Below are 18,192 nucleotides of genomic sequence, written 5' to 3'. Positions count from 1 at the left end.
TGGGGGGGGACAGGTGAGAAGGGGAAAGTGGGGGGGACAGGTGAGAAGGGGAAAGTGGGGGGGACAGGTGAGAAGGGGAAAGTGGGGGGGACAGGTGAGAAGGGGAAAGTGGGGGGGACAGGTGAGAAGGGGAAAGTGGGGGGGACAGGTGAGATGGGGAAAGTGGGGGGACAGGTGAGAAGGGGAAAGTTGGGGGGCAGGTGAGAAGGGGAAGGTGGGGGGGCAGGTGAGAAGGGGAAAGTGGGGGGGGACAGGTGAGATGGGGAAAGTGGGGGGACAGGTGAGAAGGGGAAAGTGGGGGGGGAAGGTGAGAAGGGAAAAGTGTGGGGGGGACAGGTGAGAAGGGGGAAGGGGGGGACAGGTGAGAAAGGGAATGTGGGGGGGGAGAGGTGAGAAGGGGAAAGTGGGGGGACAGGTGAGAAGGGGAAAGTGGGGGGGGAAGGTGAGAAGGGAAAAGTGTGGGGGGGACAGGTGAGAAGGGGGAAGGGGGGGACAGGTGAGAAAGGGAATGTGGGGGGGGAGAGGTGAGAAGGGGAAAGTGGGGGGACAGGTGAGAAGGGGGAAGGGGGGGACAGGTGAGAAGGGGAAAGTGGGGGGACAGGTGAGAAGGGGATAGTGGGGGGACAGGTGAGAAGGGGAAAGTGAGGGGGTTAAGGGGGAAAGAGGGATGTGAGAGGAGTGAGTGGGAAAGTGTGGAGGATGAGAGGGGTAGGGAGGGGACCAATACAGAGGGGTAATATGGATGAGGCGATATGGGGGATTAAGGTGGGGGGCGTGAGTGGGGAGCAAGTGGGAGCAGGAGGAGGGGAATGAGAGGGTGAACCAAAGGGAGGAGTCAGAGCAGGAGGGTTGAGAAGAGGGGGTGGGCAAGAGGGAAGGTGAAAGGGAGAAATCTGTGGAATTTTTTTTTCTTTCTTTTATTCATTCATAGGATGTGGGCGTCACTGGCTGGGCCAGCATTTATTGCCCATCCCTAGTTGCCCTTGAGAAGGTGGGGGTGAGCTGCCTTCTTGAACCGCTGCAGTCCATGTGGTGTAGGTACACCCAAAGTGCTGTTAGGGAGGGAGTTCCAGGATTTGGACCCAGTGACAGTGAAGGAACGGCGATATATTTCCAAGTCAGGGTGGTGAATGGATGGAGGGGAACTTCCAGGCGATGGTGGGAATCTGCTACCCTTGTCCTCTGGGTGGTAGTGGTCGTGGGTTTGGAAGGTGCTGTCTAAGAATCCTTGGTGAATTCCTGCAGTGCATCTTGTAGATGGTACACACGCTGCTGCTACTGTGCGTCGGTGGTGGACAGAGTGAATACTGAAGATGGTGGATGGGGTAATCATATGGTAATTGTTACTGACTGTCAATCAACCTCCCTGTCCCACAAGGGGAACAATTCTAAGTATAGACTCTCATTCCTTAAGGTTGTGAATTGTTTCAGGAGATTTTACAAAAGTTAAATTTTAAATGTTCAACTTTTTAATTCTTACTTTGTCTATTTTTTCCTCTCTTGCTTTGTCCAATCTTGCCCTCATTTTATTTCTCCTTCTGTACGTGGTCTGATAGTTAATTCACCCACTCTCATTTAGACTTCCTTCTCATTTCATCCTCTGTTTCCCAAACCGTTTAATCTCATGGATTTAGGAGATTAACTCTTGATCCCATCAATCATCAAGGTCCCAGGTGTCACGTTTGCCTCATCGTGCTCTTATCAGCTCCCGAATTTTGTGAGAAAGCTTTTTAAAAGCTAAACGTGCAAATTGCATTTTTAAATCAGGGCAGGTTGCCAAAAGCTCCACCCCAGACAATTCAGCTCCCGTGAGTTCGGACCATCGAAAAGGAGATTTGCCCACTTTTAGGTCTGACCAATTGCCATTTCTTTTTCTAATATTCACCCGCTCAAACCTACACCTGGGTCATCACTTGTTTACATCTCAACCACACAAGACAGGCAGTGAAAGGAGGTGAGTCACTCACAGTAATCCTAAACTCATAGCAGTCCGGCAACTCATTGATGTGAATGGTTTGTAGATCAATCCCCTTTAGTTTAAAGGAGATTTCCAGGAGTATTAACCTTAATAAAAATAAAGGAAAAAAATAATGCAGTGCATGAACACGACTAAAACGTGACATAGAGATAAACATCTCACACACAGACACACACAAACACACCGACAGGTACAGAGGGAGTTGGGCATTACATATACTTCTGTGAATCTGTGCTGCACCATCAGATTCAGATACAGAGTACACTATATGTACATTACCTGTAAAATTCCAGGTCAAAAAACGATGAATTGTTCACTTTCCATTCTTTTGGGCTGTCACTTGGTTCGATATTTATGCAATCTGTCAGTAAACAAATTACTAATTACAACTCATCATTGAATAAAAACGTGCATTAATTTTTCTCTAGGACAGGCAAAATCCATCCACTATTCCTGACCCCTTTAAATCAAAATGATCTCATCCCTGTTTCAACACAAGTGGTCAAATTAACCATAATTGAAATGATGTCAGATAAACAAATACAAGGTCCCAGGGAGTTGCTGAGAAGTTTCGGTTTGCGCACAAGCTGAAATATATTTATCTCTATTCAGTGACAGTAAATTCCCACCCTTTGCAGCAGTTATGTTCTTGCAAAACCTCGCAAATAGCGAAACTGCGAACAATGAAGATGCTTTTCCATGGGGCTCAATTCGATTGGCTCCAGCCATGTGAGGGCAGCACTGGTTTGAGCAGTTACTCTGCAGCAAATTGCAGGGCAGTACCTGTATCCAACAGGCGGGGGAGCCTCTGAGCAATACAACACTGAAGATTTCAAAATGAACAAAGCCATTATTGCACTGAGATGTGGACATTTGCATCGAACGTTAATGGCGTTACCATCACTGAATCCCCACCTCTCAACATCCTGGGGGTTACCATTGACCAGAAACTGAACTGGACTAGCCATATAAATACTGTGGCTACAAGAGCAGGTCAGAAGCTAGGAATCCTGCGATGAGTAATTCATCTCCTGACTCCCCAAAGCCTGTCCACCATCTACAAGGCACAAGTCAGGAGTGTGATGGAATACTCCCCACTTGCCTGGATGAGTGCAGCTCCAACAACTCTCAAGATGCTTGACACCATCCAGGACAAAGCAGCCGCTTGATTGGCATCCCATCCACAAACCTTCATTCCCTCCACCACCGACACAGTAGCAGCAGTGTGTGTACCATCTACAAGATGCACTGCAGGAATTCACCAAGGCTCCCTAGATAACACCTTCCAAACCCATGGCCACTACCATCTAGAAGGACAAGGGCAGCAGACACATGGGAACACCACCACCTGGAAGCTCCCCTCCAAGCCACTCACCATCCTGACTTGGAAATATATCACCGTTCCTTCACTGTCACTGGGTCAAAATCCTGGAACTCCCTTCCTAAAAGCACTGTGGGTGTACCTACACCACATGGACTGCAGCGGTTCAAGAAGGCAGCTCACCACCACCTTCTCAAGGGCAACTAGGGATGGGCAATAAACGCTGGCCTAGCCAGTGAAGCCCACATCCCCTGAATGAATTTTTAAAAACACAATTTGACACCGAGCCACATGAGGCAATATTGGGGCAGGTGACCAAAAGCTTGGTCAAAAGGATCTGTTTTACAGGAAGAGAGAGACAGAGAGAAAGAGAGCGAAAGACACATAGAGAGGTTTAGGGTGTGAATTCCAGAGCTTAGTTCCCAGGCAGCCGAAGACATGGCTGTCAATGGTGGAGCGATTATAATCGGGGATGCTCAAGAGGCCAAAATTTGGAGGAGTGCAGAGATCTCATAGAATTCTAGGTTTGGAAGAGATTACAGCGATAGGGAGGAGGCATGGTGCATTGGTTTGAAACCAAGGATAAGAATTTTCTGATCAAGGTTTTGTCAAGCCACTTATGACACACGAACAAATCAGTTTATCTACTGCAGTAACTATTAATGCCTTTCAACTGTTGCATCATTTGCGTGATCAATACCTGTGGAGCCAATATTATCTTTTTTAAATTCTAACGTTAAGTTATCAAGCTGCCCAGTATGAAATCTGAATGGTCTTCCTCCAACTTAGTTACATGCCGATCTCTCAGAAAGCACAACAACTCTGCATTTTCCCCAGAGAGTTATTGTTTATTATCATTAATGTTTGTTATTGTTTATAGTACAAAACGCGGGCTGGCATTTTCTGGCCCTGGTGTGGTGGGTCCTGTCATGGTGGGTGTGGCCAGGGTGGGTGTGGTCATGGTGGGCGTGGCCAGGGTGGGTGTGGCCAGGGTGGGTGTGGCCTGGGTGGGTGTGGCCAGGGTGGGCGTGGCCAGGGTGGGTGTGGCAAGCCTTTCAAACTTCCATTCACTTCGGCGTGACCGGAAGATCCCGCCGGTGGGAGGGGCTGGAAAATTCCGGCCACCTTCTGATAACGTTTCCCCGGAATGCCCTGAATTTTTTTTTGTGTCACTTTTTTTGCCCGTGTCTAATTGCTTCTGAGGGCAGTCGCTACATCGCCGTGCGTCACATGTAGGCCAGACCGGGTAAGGACGGCAGATTTCCTTCCCTAAAGGACATTAGTGAACCAGATGGGTTTTTAGGACAATCAGTGATAGTTCTGTGGTCACCATTACTGGTGACTAGCTTCATATTCCAGATTTATTTTTTAAATGAATTGAATTTAAATCCTACCAAGCTGCTGTGGTGGGATTTGAACCCATGAACCCAGAGCATTAGCCTGGGCCTCTAGATTACTAATCCAGTGACAATACAACCACGCCATTTCCCCGTACATTTTTCTTGCTGATGTGTGAATGGTGAATATTGCTGCATGCACAGTCACACGACAGGTCAAGGTTCTACATTTCCCATCCTGTACATGGCCACAGATAATGAGGGGCATTAAAAACCCTGACTCCTTTTATGAAAACTCTTTCACCTGACCTCAGGAGCAGAGAGTTTACCGTGTGAGAATCACAGTGTCACTCGGTACATGAACCACATCTCTGGCAACACAATCAATCTCAATCACGGGGGTGGAAGGGAGACGCGAGTCAGGAGAGACTGGGCCAGTGTTGGTTGGCAAACCGCACTCACCATGGTTTCCGTGGAAGTCGGATGGTGCTGCCTTTCAGAAGAGACACCAAACAGAGGCCCCATCTGCCCTCCAAGTTCCCATGACACCCTTTCGAAGATGAGCAGGGGAGTTAACCCCAGTGTTCTGGTCGATCTTTACCCTCAATCAACACCACAAAACAAATGATATGGTCATTTTCACATTGCTGTTTGTGGGAGCTTGCTGTGCGCGACGGGGCCACTGTGTTTCCTACTTTACAACAGTGGCCGCACTTCATTGGCTGTAAGTGCTTTAGGACATCCTGAGATTGTGAAAGGCACTATAAAAATACAAGTCTCTCTTTTTAATTCTCTCTCTTACCTGTCCATCTCTCTTACCTGTTTCAATTGTTGGATTGACTGCCATGATGTCGTTCGAGATTACAGGCATGGTTTTCATATAAAGCTGCTTACAGATTTGCAAAGATGTCTCATTATTTTCATTTGAATCATAACCATAATTCCCGACTGTCACACTCTGTAAGTGCAAGTACTTGGAGGGAAAGTACACAGAATTAAATATTTATAGGGCACAAAATATTAAAAACCAGAATACAATATCCTCCATCCTCTCCTCCCGGTGAGACAGACAAAATGACCATTCAAACTTGCCCCTGTTGAGTGTCAGCAGGTCACTCCATGCAGGTGGTATTGTGAGTGAAGGGTTCATCAAATGGGATTTTACTGGCTTCTCTATACATTAATTTCTCATAACTTTTCAAGTGGGGCTGATCTCATGAACCCCTTAGATAGAGCAGGAGAGACCTGTATCATGGCCAATAATTATAGCATTATATTATCATAGAATGATCACAGGACAGGTGGAGGCCATTTAGCCTTTTTCTTTGTAGATTTATGGGCTCTGGACATCGCTGGCTGGGCTAGTATTTATTGCCCATCCCTAATTGCCCTCGAGAGGGTGGTGGTGAGCTGCTTTCTTGAACTGCTGCAGTCCATGTGGTGTAGGCACACCCACAGTGCTGTTAGGAAGGGAGTTCCAGGATTTTGACACAGCAACAGTGAAGGAACGGCGATATATTTCCAGGTCAGGATGGTGAGTGACTTGAAGGGGAACTTCCAGGTGGTGGTGTTTCCATGTATCTGCTGCCCTTGTCCTTCTAGGTGTTGAGGTCGTGGGTTTGGAAGGTGCTGTCTAAGGAGCCTTGAGTTCCTGCAGTGCACCTTTAGATGGTGCCACTCTGCATCAGTGGTGGAGGGAGTGAATGTTTGTGGATGTGATGCCAATCAAGCGGGCTGCTTTGACCTGGATGGTGTCGAGCTTCTTCAGTGTTGTGGGAGCTGCACTCATCCAGGCAAGTGGGGAGTATTCCATCACACTCCTGACTTGTGCCTTGTAGATGGTGGACAGGCTTCGGGGAGTCAGGTGGTGAGTTACTCGTTGCAGGATTCCTAGCCTCTGACCTGCCCTTGTAGCCACAGTATTTATATGGCTAGTCCAATTCAGTTTCTGGTCAATGGGATCCCCCAGGATGTTGATAGCGGGGGACTGTTGTGTCCCTGTCAGCTTTCACCTAGTCCCACTCCCCAGCCTGTTCCCAGCAGCCCTGCAAATATATTCTCATTAGATAATTATCCAAATCCCATTTGAAAGCCATGATCGAATCTGCCTCCACCACACTCATGGGCGGTGCATTCCCGGTCCAAACTGCTCATAAAAAAGATTTTCCTCATGTCGCCTTCGATTCTTTTGCCAATCCCCTTAAATCGGTGTTCTCCGGTTCTTGGACCTTCCACCAATGGGAACAGTTTCTCCCTCTCATAATCTGCCCAGACCCCTCATGATTTCGAAAACCTCTATCAAATCTCCTCTCAGCCTTCTCTTCTCCAAGGGGAAAGGGGGTCAGCTTCTCCGATCCCTCCGTGTAAGTGAAGTCTCTCGCTCCTCAAACCATTCCCATGAATCTTTTTCTACAGCCTCTCAAAGCACCTTCACATCCTCCCTGAAGTGCCATACTCAGGATTAGATGCAATGCTCCACTTGAGGCTGAACCAGTGTTTTAGGAATGTTCACCGTAAATGCCTTGCCTTTGTTCTCGACCACCCTATTGATAAATCCCAGGATGCTTTATTAACTACTCTCTCAACCTGTCCTGCCGATTTCAATGATTTATGCACTTATATCCCCAGACCCCTCTGCTCCTGCACCCCCTTTAGAATTGTACCCTTTATTTAATATTCCTTTCCTCATTCTTCCTGCCGAAATGTCTCACTTACTCTTCTCCAGATTAAATTACAACTGTCACCTGTCGACCCATTCCACCAGCCTGTCTACATCCTCTTGAAGTCTGTCACTATCCTCCTCACAGTTCACAATACATCCACGCTTTGCATCTGTAAGTTTTGAAGTTATGCCCTCTATACCCAAGTTTCGGTCATTAATGTAGATCAAGAAAAGCTTAGGTCCTAATACTAACCCCTGAGGAGCCCCACTATAAACCTTTCGCCAGTCCGGAAAATAACCGTTCATCTCTACTCTCTGTTTCCTGTCACTCAGCTAACTTTGTATCTATGCTGTCGCTGCCCCCTTTTATCCTACGGTCTTCAACTTTGCTGACAAGTCTGTCATGCGGCACTTTATCAAATGCCTTTTAGAAGTCCGTGTACACCACATCAACAGCATTACCCTCGTCAACCCTCTCTGTTACCTCATCAAAAAACTCATTCGAGTTAGTTAAACACGATTTGTCCTTAATAACTTACCAATCTCCTTCAGCAGCACTTTCCAAACCTAGAAGGACAAGGGCAGCGGATGCATGGGAAGCACCTCCACCTGCAAGTCACACACACCAGCCCAACATGGAATTATCGGGAGGATTTTTCCCTCGTTGGGTTTGGGCTCGGTGGGGACGGTCAGGAACCCGACCACCGCCCGCGATGGTGGCCACATCACCATTTCACGCCACAGGACAGGCCACAGAGCTGCCTCAGGGAGATGAACATTTTTCAGAATAAAAAATAAAGCCTTCTAAAACGCTATGAAGCATGTAACCCCTCGTGTGACTCTGTCACATGAGCAGGGACATGTTATTAATTAAATTTGAAAATTTTTATTTTATTTTTATTTTGCTGTTGGAAACCTCATCCCGCCCGTGGATGAGGTTTCCAAATATAAATGCAAAGGCCACTTGGCCTTTTTGCCTGCCCACCAGCAAAAAGTTTCTTTTAATTCACCTTTTTAATGGCCTTAAAAGGCTTTTTGATTGTTGGCGGAGGTGCTGCCGATTGAAATATGGCGCGAGTGCGTGATGATGTCAGGACGCTCGCCCGATGTCATCGCGAGTCATTTTACACTCAATCAGGTCGGGCACGCGCCCGCCTGATGAGCTAAAAATTCAGCCCAAATCACCATCCCTTCAGTGTCACTGGGTCAAAATCCTGGAACTCCCTCCCTAACAGCACTGTGGGTGTACCTACACCACATGGACGGCAGCGGTTCAAGAAGGCAGCTCACCACCACCTTCTCAAGGGGCAATTAGGGATGGACAATAAATGCTGGCCTTGTCAGTGACACCCACATCCCATGAAGGAATTTTTAAAAAAGTAAATCCATGCTGGCTTTCCTTGATTAATCTCCATTTGTCCAAGTGGATATTAATTCTGTCCCAGATTATCATTTCTAAAAGTTTTCCCGCCACCAACATTAAACTGAAAGAGAAACAGAAAATGCCGGAAAAACTCAGCAGGTCTGACAGCATCTGTGGAGAGAGAGACAGAGGTAACGTTTCAAGTCCGTATGATCCTTCTCAGCTCTGAGGAAGGGTCATATGCGCTCGAAATATTAACTCTGTTTCTCTCTCCACAGACGCTGTCAGACCTGCTGAGGTTTTCCAGCATTTTCTGTTTTTCTTTCAGACTTCCAGCACCTGCAGTATTTTGCTTTTACCAAGGTTAAACTGTCTGGTCTGTAGTTGATGGGCTTAACCCTCCACCCTTTCTTCAACAAAGATGTAACATTTGCAATTCACCAGTCCCCTGGCACTACCCCTGCATCTAAGGGAGGAGGGGAAGATTATGGCCAGTCCGTCCGCCATTTCCACCCTTACTTCCCTCGGTATCTTCAGATGCATTTGTTCCAACCCTGGTGACTTATCGACTTTAAGTAAAGACAGTCTTTCTAATAATTTTTCGTCCATCCAGTGTCTCAACTGCATCCTCTTCCCCCGTGACTTTGGCAGTATTTCCTTCCTTGGTAAAGATAGATATAAAGTGAAAAGTACCTTATTTGGCTTTGAAAGGTTATGAGGCTGTGAACTTTCTTTTCTTCCTTCGTTATTGGCCCCAGGCATCAACAAGCAGCCTCCAAGACATCCAAGATGCTTGGGTTTGTGAAACAGGACCTCCATCACTCTTCAATTACAGCGGAGGAAATGCCGTATCAAACACTTAGCAGGCCACAACCTGAGTACGGCCTAGCCACTTGGGACCCATTTACTGCTAAAAACATTACTCTCCTTGAGTGTTCAATGCCGGTCAGCTCGTTTTACTTGTGAGATGCCAGTGTCTCGCAGTTGGTCATGCCAATAGGCTGGTGCAGCCCCCAGAACTGAAGATAGGCCCAATTTTGAATGGGCAATTAAACATTTCTAAGCAGTACATCAAGTCCAAAAGTAACTGAGCTTGAAGTGTTCACAACCAACAGCTCCAACTGTACACACCCCAATGTGCTTCCTTTGCTAACTCAGTTTCCCAAGAACAATTAAGGACTGGAACAACCTCGCACAAACCTTGATCTCCAAGCCCTCGAAGGAGTCAAGTTAAGGAAAATCTGTTGATTTTCTTTTACATTAATGTGACCACCGACTGCATTCATAGCGCACCTTCTGTGAAAATTCCATAGTGGAACTTACAGGGGGAAACCCTACCAAGTACCAAGCCCCTTACTTTGTCAGGAGCATGTATGGATTGTCAGCCTGGCTTTTAACCTGCAATCCCATTCATTTGGTTTGGCTGCCTTATTACATATTTTACAAGAAGCACTGACATTATGACACTGATATTACACACCTTGAGACAGCTTTGTAGGTGCTGCATTGTGTACACTTCAAGAAAAAATGAAACAAGTGTGAAGATGATTGAAAGCAATCATATTTTAAGCATTGCTCCATTCTTTCTTTTGGAAAATTTTAAATACATTAAAAAAATGAATCAAATAGCTGGGTTGGTCGAATACCTGGTTAACAGCATAAGACACACCATCATAAACTTCCTGTTGAGTATATACAACAAAGCTGTCATCATTCTTATCGGAGTCTTGGTATCTTTTCAGGAAGAGGTGTTTAAAAGCAATGGAATTTTCCTCTTTGAATGATACAACGAGTTGATTGCTCAGACCAAAGAGAATCAGCTGAAAGAGACACAATGATGATTGTTCAATCAAAAAGCCGTGACATTCATGGATTTGTCACAAACTGACAGTTAACAGACATTCCCCTACAAAATTCCCCTACACCACATTCTTGTCCTCCCATCTCTCCTTGCCAAGGTTCCATGGCAGTGACACTTTGTCTGGAGTTATCACTCATGATTTATAGAGATATGTGCTTAGGCTTTATGAGGTAAGAGTCCAGTTTGGATGTCAATCTTTATGAATATAACCTTTAATGTAGCAAAATATCCCCAGTTCACAGGAGCATTATTCTGGCACAGCGGATGGTAAATGTTGAGCTGCTCAAATCCCAGAGGGAAACTTGAAACAGCTGCCACAACTGTTCTGCAATTTGTATTTTCATTTTGTGATGCGTGCCTTGAATTCAGTAGTAATAAGACCACCAAGTCTTAGAGGGTCTTTACAAAACTAAATTAATTTATTAATAAATGATTTTAAGCACATGCATAGGTCTACAAATTACTACTATAGTAACTCCTAAATCTCCTCATTAATCTAGCTCCCAGTTACACCTTCGTTAAGGCAACAGTAAAACAACATAGATTTTAACAGACCCAGGCAAAGCACACAATACCCTGGACATTGATATTTAAAATGAATTTTCTTCTGCTGTTCCTGGAGGCAGCAGCTTGGTACATAGAGGCTGGAGCCTTGTTGGATTTTAGAAAGCCTTCTTCCTTACACATAACCTCATCTCCTTTTTAATGTAAATCCTATTGTCCCAATATGTCTTTGCAACTTTACTTTTTCCATAATATAAATCTTTCACAGTACTCATATTATCAGTAATCTTTGGGAAAAATAAACACACTGTTTTGGCTTAGCCTCTGTTGGCTAGGGGTAACACCTTACCATCTCTTTGAAATTCATGACTCTGGTTTATCTAAAAATGCAAATGTTCTTCACACCTCACATTCTAAGACTTCAGCCATGTTTACATAGTCAGCATTTCAAACCTAGTTTCCCTTCTGAAACATCAAAGCACCCAGACCAGCTATCTGCAATTCAATTAAAACCCCCCCACACACACCTACACACAGAGAAACTAATCCAAGCCCCACTATTAACCTACCTTTACAATAAATTACAATAATATTATGAAAATTATTATATTTTCATGACAGCGTTCATCAAACAGAATATGACACGAAGCCACACAAGATGATATTAGGACAGTTGACCAAAATCTTGGTCAAATGGTCAGTTTTAAAGTGCCTTCTAAAGGTTGAGAGAGAGAGAGAGAGGTGGAGAGGCCAAGGTTTAGGGAGAGAACTCTGCAGTTTAGGGCCTAGCCAGCTGAAGACACAGCTGGCAATGGTGGAGTGATTAAAGTCAGGGATCTCAGATTTGGAGGAACGCAGGGACCTTAGAGGGTTGTGGGGCTGGAGGAGGTTACAGAGACAGGGAGGGAGGAAGGTCAGAGAAAGGGATTTGAAAACAAGGATGAGGATTTGAAATCAAGACATTGCTTGGCCGGAAGCCAATGTAGATCAGCGAGCACGGGATGAGGGAAGGAATGATATCCCAGACTGGTCCAACCTCTTCCTCATCTGCAATGCATGGAACACTTTCAGCAGCAATACTTGGATTATGATCTCCAATTAAACTGTTTCCCTCTTCTTCGTTATCCCTCAGCGGTAACCGCACTGCTTTCTCCTCAACTCATGGCAACTTGGTGGGTTCTACTTGCTCACACCGCACAGAAGGAGGCCATTCAGTCTGTTCCACCTTTCAATTACACCATTGCTGATCTGTACCTCAACTTCACTGAACCACTCTTATTCCATATATCTTGATACCCTTACCCAACAAAAAAAAACCTTTCAATCTCAGCTTTGAAATTTTTAATTGATACAGCATTCACAGTCGTCTAATGGGAAGAGTCCCTCCTGACCTCACTCCTTATATGGCACGGCTGTAGTTTAAAAGATTATGCCTGCTTGTTGTGGATTCTTATATCAAAGGAGATAATTTTCTCTCTACCCACTCCATTGAAAGCCTTGGTTAGATTGCTCTTCAAAACTCGATTATACAATTTGCCCTCATAATTTGACCCTTAACCCCTGGCATCATTCTGGTGAATCTGCCTAGCAACCCCTCCAAGGCCAAAATATCATTCCTGAGGCTCGCTAGCCAAAACTGAACACAGTGTTCCAGATGGGGATGGAGGGACTGGCAAAGATAGTGAATAAGGACTTGGCCACAATTCGTATTTTAAGGCAGAGATGGATAGATTCTTGGTAAGCAAGGGGTGATTGGTTATCGGGGTAGGTGGGATGCAGATTTCAGGTTATTAGATCAGCCATGATCTAATTAAATAGCGGAGCAGGTTCGAGGGACGAATGGCCTACTCCTACTCCTTGTTTGTATGTTCAAAAAAGCAGATTTTTTAACATGTTTTTGTTCACAGAGTGTGAGGCCATTGGCAAAGCCAGTACTTATTGCCCATCCCTAATTATCCTTGAGAAAGTGGTGATGAGCCACCTTCTTGACTACAACTTGCTAGACCATTTCAGAGAGCATAACTTCATGGGAATGGGTAAGGATGGCAGATTTCTTTGCTTAAAGGGCATTAGTGAACCAGAGAACCATTAGTGACCTGGATTAATGATAATCTGGCAGTATTATGGTTACCATCACCGATCATAGCTTTTTTCGGTATTCCAGAATTATTTTTTGTTTACTTATTCATGGGATGTGGGCATCACTGGCTGGGTCAGCATTTATTTCCCATCCCAAATTGCCTTTGAGAAGGTGGTGGTGAGCCGCCTTCTTGGACCGCTGCAGTCCATGTGGTGTAGGTACACCCACAGTGCCGTTTGGGAGGGAGTTCCAGGATTTTGACCCAACGACAGTGAAGGAACGGCGATATATTTCCAAGTCAGGGTGGTGAGTGACTTGGAGGGAAATCTCCAGGTGGTGGTATTCCCATGTGTCTGCTGCCCTTGTCCTTCTCTAGATGGTAGCGGTCATGGGTTTGGAAGGTGCCGAAGGAATTAATTAATTGAACTTAAATTTCCAAGCTGCTGTGATGGGATTTGAACTCCCGCTTCCAGTTTATCAATCCAGGCATCTGGATTACTAGTACAGTAACATGTATAACATATATAATAGTGATCATTAAACCACTGTGCCGCTAGGATTGGAATTGTAGAAATAGATTTTAAAAACTATTAGTGGTGATTATTACTCAATGAGAGATTGTACAAGAGACGTTACTCATACTTAGGATGAGCTAATCACTGAAACCTGGTAAGAAAACCCCCCAAAAAATGAGGAAGGATTAGTGAGATTTCTGATTCAAATTTTCAGGAGACAGAGAGATTGTGCTGGGGGATGTGACTCTCTTCTTCAAAACAAAGTAGGGAAAGTGACTGGCGAACAATTATAAGACAGTTAATCTTACTTCTGTTGACGTTAAACCACTTGACATGGACTTTCCACAACATTAAGGCCCATGGTGTCCTGCTGTCTGCTGGCACTCCCAGGCCCCAGAAGGAAAGACCAGTTCGGACCAGTAGTCTTAGTTCCCAGTTTTTACTGGTGTTCCATTTTAAGGTATACAAGACCAGTTTGGACCAGTCGTCTTATTTCCCCAGTTTTTACTGTTTTTTCGTTCTGGGGCTCCACCAGAAGTGATGATAATATTAAACTTCTTAACCCAGAGAGTGGTGAGAATGTGGAACCCTCTAAAACAAGGACGTGTTGAGGCAAATGGTATAGATGGATTTAATAGCAAGCTCACGGAAGACAAAGGTGAAAGGGATCGAAGGATTTGCTGCTAGATTTAGATGGAGTAGGATAGAAGGAGGCTTAAGTGCTGGAATGGATTGGGTGGGCCGAATGGTATCTTTCTGTGCTGTACATTCTATGTAAACCAATATAATTGACAATAATGATGATTAATATTGAGTGTTAACATAATAAAACAATTATTCACTCCTATCATACCAGAAATGCAGAACTGAGAGGTATTAAGAATCAGGAATGGTTGGACAGGCTAGAGTTCTTTTCTCTACAAAACAGAAGGTTGAAGGATGACCTGATAGGAAATTTAAAAATTAGGAAAGGGTTTGATAGGATAGACTTGGAGAAGATATTTCCACTTCTGGGGGGAAGCCAGGACTAGAAGCCATAAGTATAAGATAATCAATAGGGAATTGAGGAGGAACTTCTTTACCCAGAGAGTGGTGAGAGTGTGGAACTCACTACAACAGGAAATGGTTGAAGTAAATGGTACAGATGTATTTAAATGGATATACACAAGGAGGAAAGGAATAGAAGGAAAATTTGATGGGTGAGATGAAGAGGGGCAGGCGGAGGCTCATGTGAAGCATGAACTCTGACATAGAGTGGCCTATTTCTGTGCTGGAAATTCGACATAAAATAAATAGGCTTAGGCTAACAGAAAAAACTGGGAGAGGAAAAGGTCTCTGAAATTGTAACTGAGGTCACTGAGAAAAGCAGAAGTAATCGGAAGGCAAAAAATAGTCACTAGCTTATGGAATATATGAGTTGCTGAAGAAAACAGGTGGCAAACAAAAATAGGGACATATAAAAGGAGCAGGCAGGGATAGGGAGGGAAGGAGGGGAGAGGGCAGGAAGGAGGGGAGAGGGAGGGAAGGAGGGGAGAGGGAGGGAAGGAGGGGAGAGGGAGGGAAGGAGGGGAGAGGGAGGGAAGAAGAGAAGAGGGAGGGAAGGAAGGAGGGGAGAGGGAGCGAAGGAGGGGAGAGGGGGGGAAGGAGGGGAGAGGGAGGGAAGGAGGGGAGAGGGAGGGAAGAAGGCAGTTGGGGAAGAAGTTGAGGGGTCAGGGGCTGGAGGGGAAGTGGGGAAGGGCCAAGCCACAATACTGTCAGGGCAAAACAAACAATAAATGTTGATAGTTTGAAACTCAAAAATGAAGTAAGCAATGAGAAGGATGGTAAGAGACTTCAGGAAGACATAGACTGGAGGAATGAGCAGGCACTGTGTGCGGGCATATGTACAGAAATCTTTGAAGGTGACAGGACAATTTGAGAAAGTTATTAAAAGAAAATCATATGGAACCCTCGGCTTTATAAATAGAGGAATAGAATTAAAAAACAAGGAAGCCATACTGAACCTTTAGAATAAATTAACTGTTAGGCCTCAGCTGGAGCACTGGGGACCAGGCCAAGACCTTAGAGAGGGTACACAAAACATTTATCAGGGTGACACCAGGATGAGGAACTTCAGTGACGTGGAGAGACTGGAGAAGCTGGGATTGTTCTCCTTAGAGCAAAGTAGCTTCATAGGAGATTTGATAGAGGCGTTCAAGTCTGGAATACACTGCCTGGAAGTGTGGTGGAGGCAGGTTCAATCAAGGCATTCAAGAGGATGTTGGATGATTATTTGAACAGAAACAATGTACAGGGGTCCGGGGAAAAGGCAAGGCAATGGCACTAGGTCATAATGCTTATTTGGAGAGCCAGTGCAGACACGATGGGCCCAATGGTCTCCTTCTGTGCCACTGAAATTCTGTGAAAATCATGAAGGATTTTGATAAAGTAAATATGGAGAAACTGTTTACATTAATGGCAGAAAGTTCAGTTAACCAGAGGGGACAGATTTAAAGTGACAGGCAAAAGAGCTCCAGGGGAGATGTGGAGACTTGTTTCGTGCAGCGAGTAATTTAATTGGGTCAACAGGTGTGAGCATCATTGGCTAGGCCGGCATTTATTCCCCATCCCTCACTGCCCTTGAAAATGTGCTGGTGAGACACCTTCCGGAACTCGAAAAGCTGAGTGGACCTGGCAGAACCCAAACTGAGCATCAGTGAACAGTTTATCGCTACGAACTGTTCTGACGAAAGGTCACGACCACAGAACCTTAACTCTTAACTCTTTCTCTCACCACAACCCAGACCTACTGCGTTTTTCCAGCACTCAGTCTTTATTAGCCCAGACATTCGTAAGGAGGACTTTGCAGTGTTGATCGATGGTGTGTCTTTACTGTTTTCGGGTACCTAGGTCAATGCTGGGTGGTCTGTCTGGTTTTATTCTTCTCCGACTTTCCTGCAGCTGTTTTGGTACAGCTTGCTAGGCCATCTCAGAGGGCAGTTAAGAATCAACCATTTTATTTTCTTCAATGGATAACTTTTATGCACAATGTTTTTTTCTTTCCTTCCTATCACTTTGCGAATCTGAACTGCACTTTGTGGAACAGAGTCTCAGATTCAAACAGCTATCACCCCTTAACTGAAACTCCCAAAGGTAGTTATTGGGACTCTTTGAACTTGAATAATCATTGAGTGTCATATTTACAGACCCAAACGAATTACAAAACATCCACGTCCAAAAGTAGCTTGATTCCCCACTCAAGCTTCGCAAAGGTGAATCTTAGAACCCTTTGTATCAGGTTAAGCTGGGAAAAGATACTGGCTTTAGCTAGTTGTTTTTTAAAAGATATATATATATATATATATATATACACACACACACGAAACCATCACATGACTTTGTGACTAAACTAAAGCAAACTCAACAAAACTAAAACAAACAAAATTGCTTCAGTTTTGACACAGCAAGTTACCTCAAGTTACAGGGAGCTGGCTAGCATGGGTATGGTGATGAAGTGATTATGTTACTGAATGAATAGTTCACAGAATGGGTTCAAATGCCCGCATGGGGGCTGGAGAATTGGAATTTTAAAAAAAATATCTGGAAATATACAAAGCCGGTTTCGGTCAAGGTGACCTTGAAGCTGCCATATTGTCGGAACGCCCCTTAGGGCAGGAAGTCTGCCTTTCTGAACCAGTCTGATCTACCCATGACTCCAATCCCACAGCATCATGGTTACTCTTAACTAAACATAAGAACATTAGAATTGGAGCTGGACAGGCCCTTCAGCCCCTCAAGCCTGCTCCACCATTTAACAAAATCATGACTAACCTTCTACTTCAACTGCACCTTCTTGCTTTATCCCTTGGTATCCAAAAATCTATCGATCTCAGTCTTGTATATACTCAAAGACTGAACATCCACAGCTCACTGGGGTAGAGAATTCCAAAGATTCACAAACCTCTGAATAAAGAGTTTTCTCATCATCTCCACCCTATATGGCTGCTCTCACAGAATCACAGAATTGTTACAGTGCAGGAGGCGGCCATTTGGTCCATCGTCTCTGCACCAGCTCTCCGAATGAGCAATTCACCTAATACCATTCCCTCAACATTCCCCTCAACCCTGACAGTGACCCTGTGCTCTAGATTCCCCAGCCAGGAAAAAACATTGTCTCAGTGGCTGTCCTGTCAGGACCCTTAAGAACTTGATATGTTTCAATTAGATTACCTCGCATTCTTCATACTTCCAAGGTATATAGGCCTAATCTATTTACACCCTCCTCAGGACAATCCCCTCATCCCAGGAACCGGTCCAGTGGATCTTCACTACGCTCCCTTTAGGGCAAGTATGTCCTTCATAAGGCAGGGAGACCAAAGCTGCTCACACTATTCCAGGTGTAGCCTCACGAGGGTCCTGTATAACTGTAGTAAGGCTTATACTCCAACCCCTTTGTAACAACATCGACCACAATTGCCCTCTAAAGCGACATAACAAGTGACTCAGTTACAGCAAAACGCTATAAGACAGTGGCTCAAGGGGGCAGCTGACCATCACTTTCTCCTTGGGCGACAAGGGATGGGCAATAAATG

General features: G+C 45.0%; 1 protein-coding gene across 4 annotated transcripts in view; it reads right to left on the bottom strand.

Moving 5' to 3' along the window:
• Window positions 1-18,192, bottom strand: part of LOC144692138 (mucolipin-2-like) — a 67,852-nt gene that overhangs the window by 35,090 nt on the left and 14,570 nt on the right. For all 4 annotated transcript variants that reach the window (XM_078560636.1, XM_078560637.1, XM_078560635.1 and 1 more), the window contains exons 3-6: window positions 10,308-10,481; window positions 5,456-5,609; window positions 2,258-2,339; window positions 1,968-2,064 (exon numbers count right to left, since the gene is read on the bottom strand). In XM_078560636.1, the coding sequence (XP_078416762.1) occupies window positions 1,968-2,064; window positions 2,258-2,339; window positions 5,456-5,609; window positions 10,308-10,481 (507 nt within the window). The remainder of the gene's footprint in view (window positions 1-1,967; window positions 2,065-2,257; window positions 2,340-5,455; window positions 5,610-10,307; window positions 10,482-18,192) is intronic.

Source organism: Cetorhinus maximus, chromosome 17 (genome assembly GCF_964194155.1).
Source record: "Cetorhinus maximus chromosome 17, sCetMax3.hap1.1, whole genome shotgun sequence".
In the NCBI taxonomy this organism is placed as follows: Eukaryota; Metazoa; Chordata; class Chondrichthyes; order Lamniformes; family Cetorhinidae; genus Cetorhinus; species Cetorhinus maximus.
This window is presented reverse-complemented; position numbering and strand designations above follow the sequence as displayed.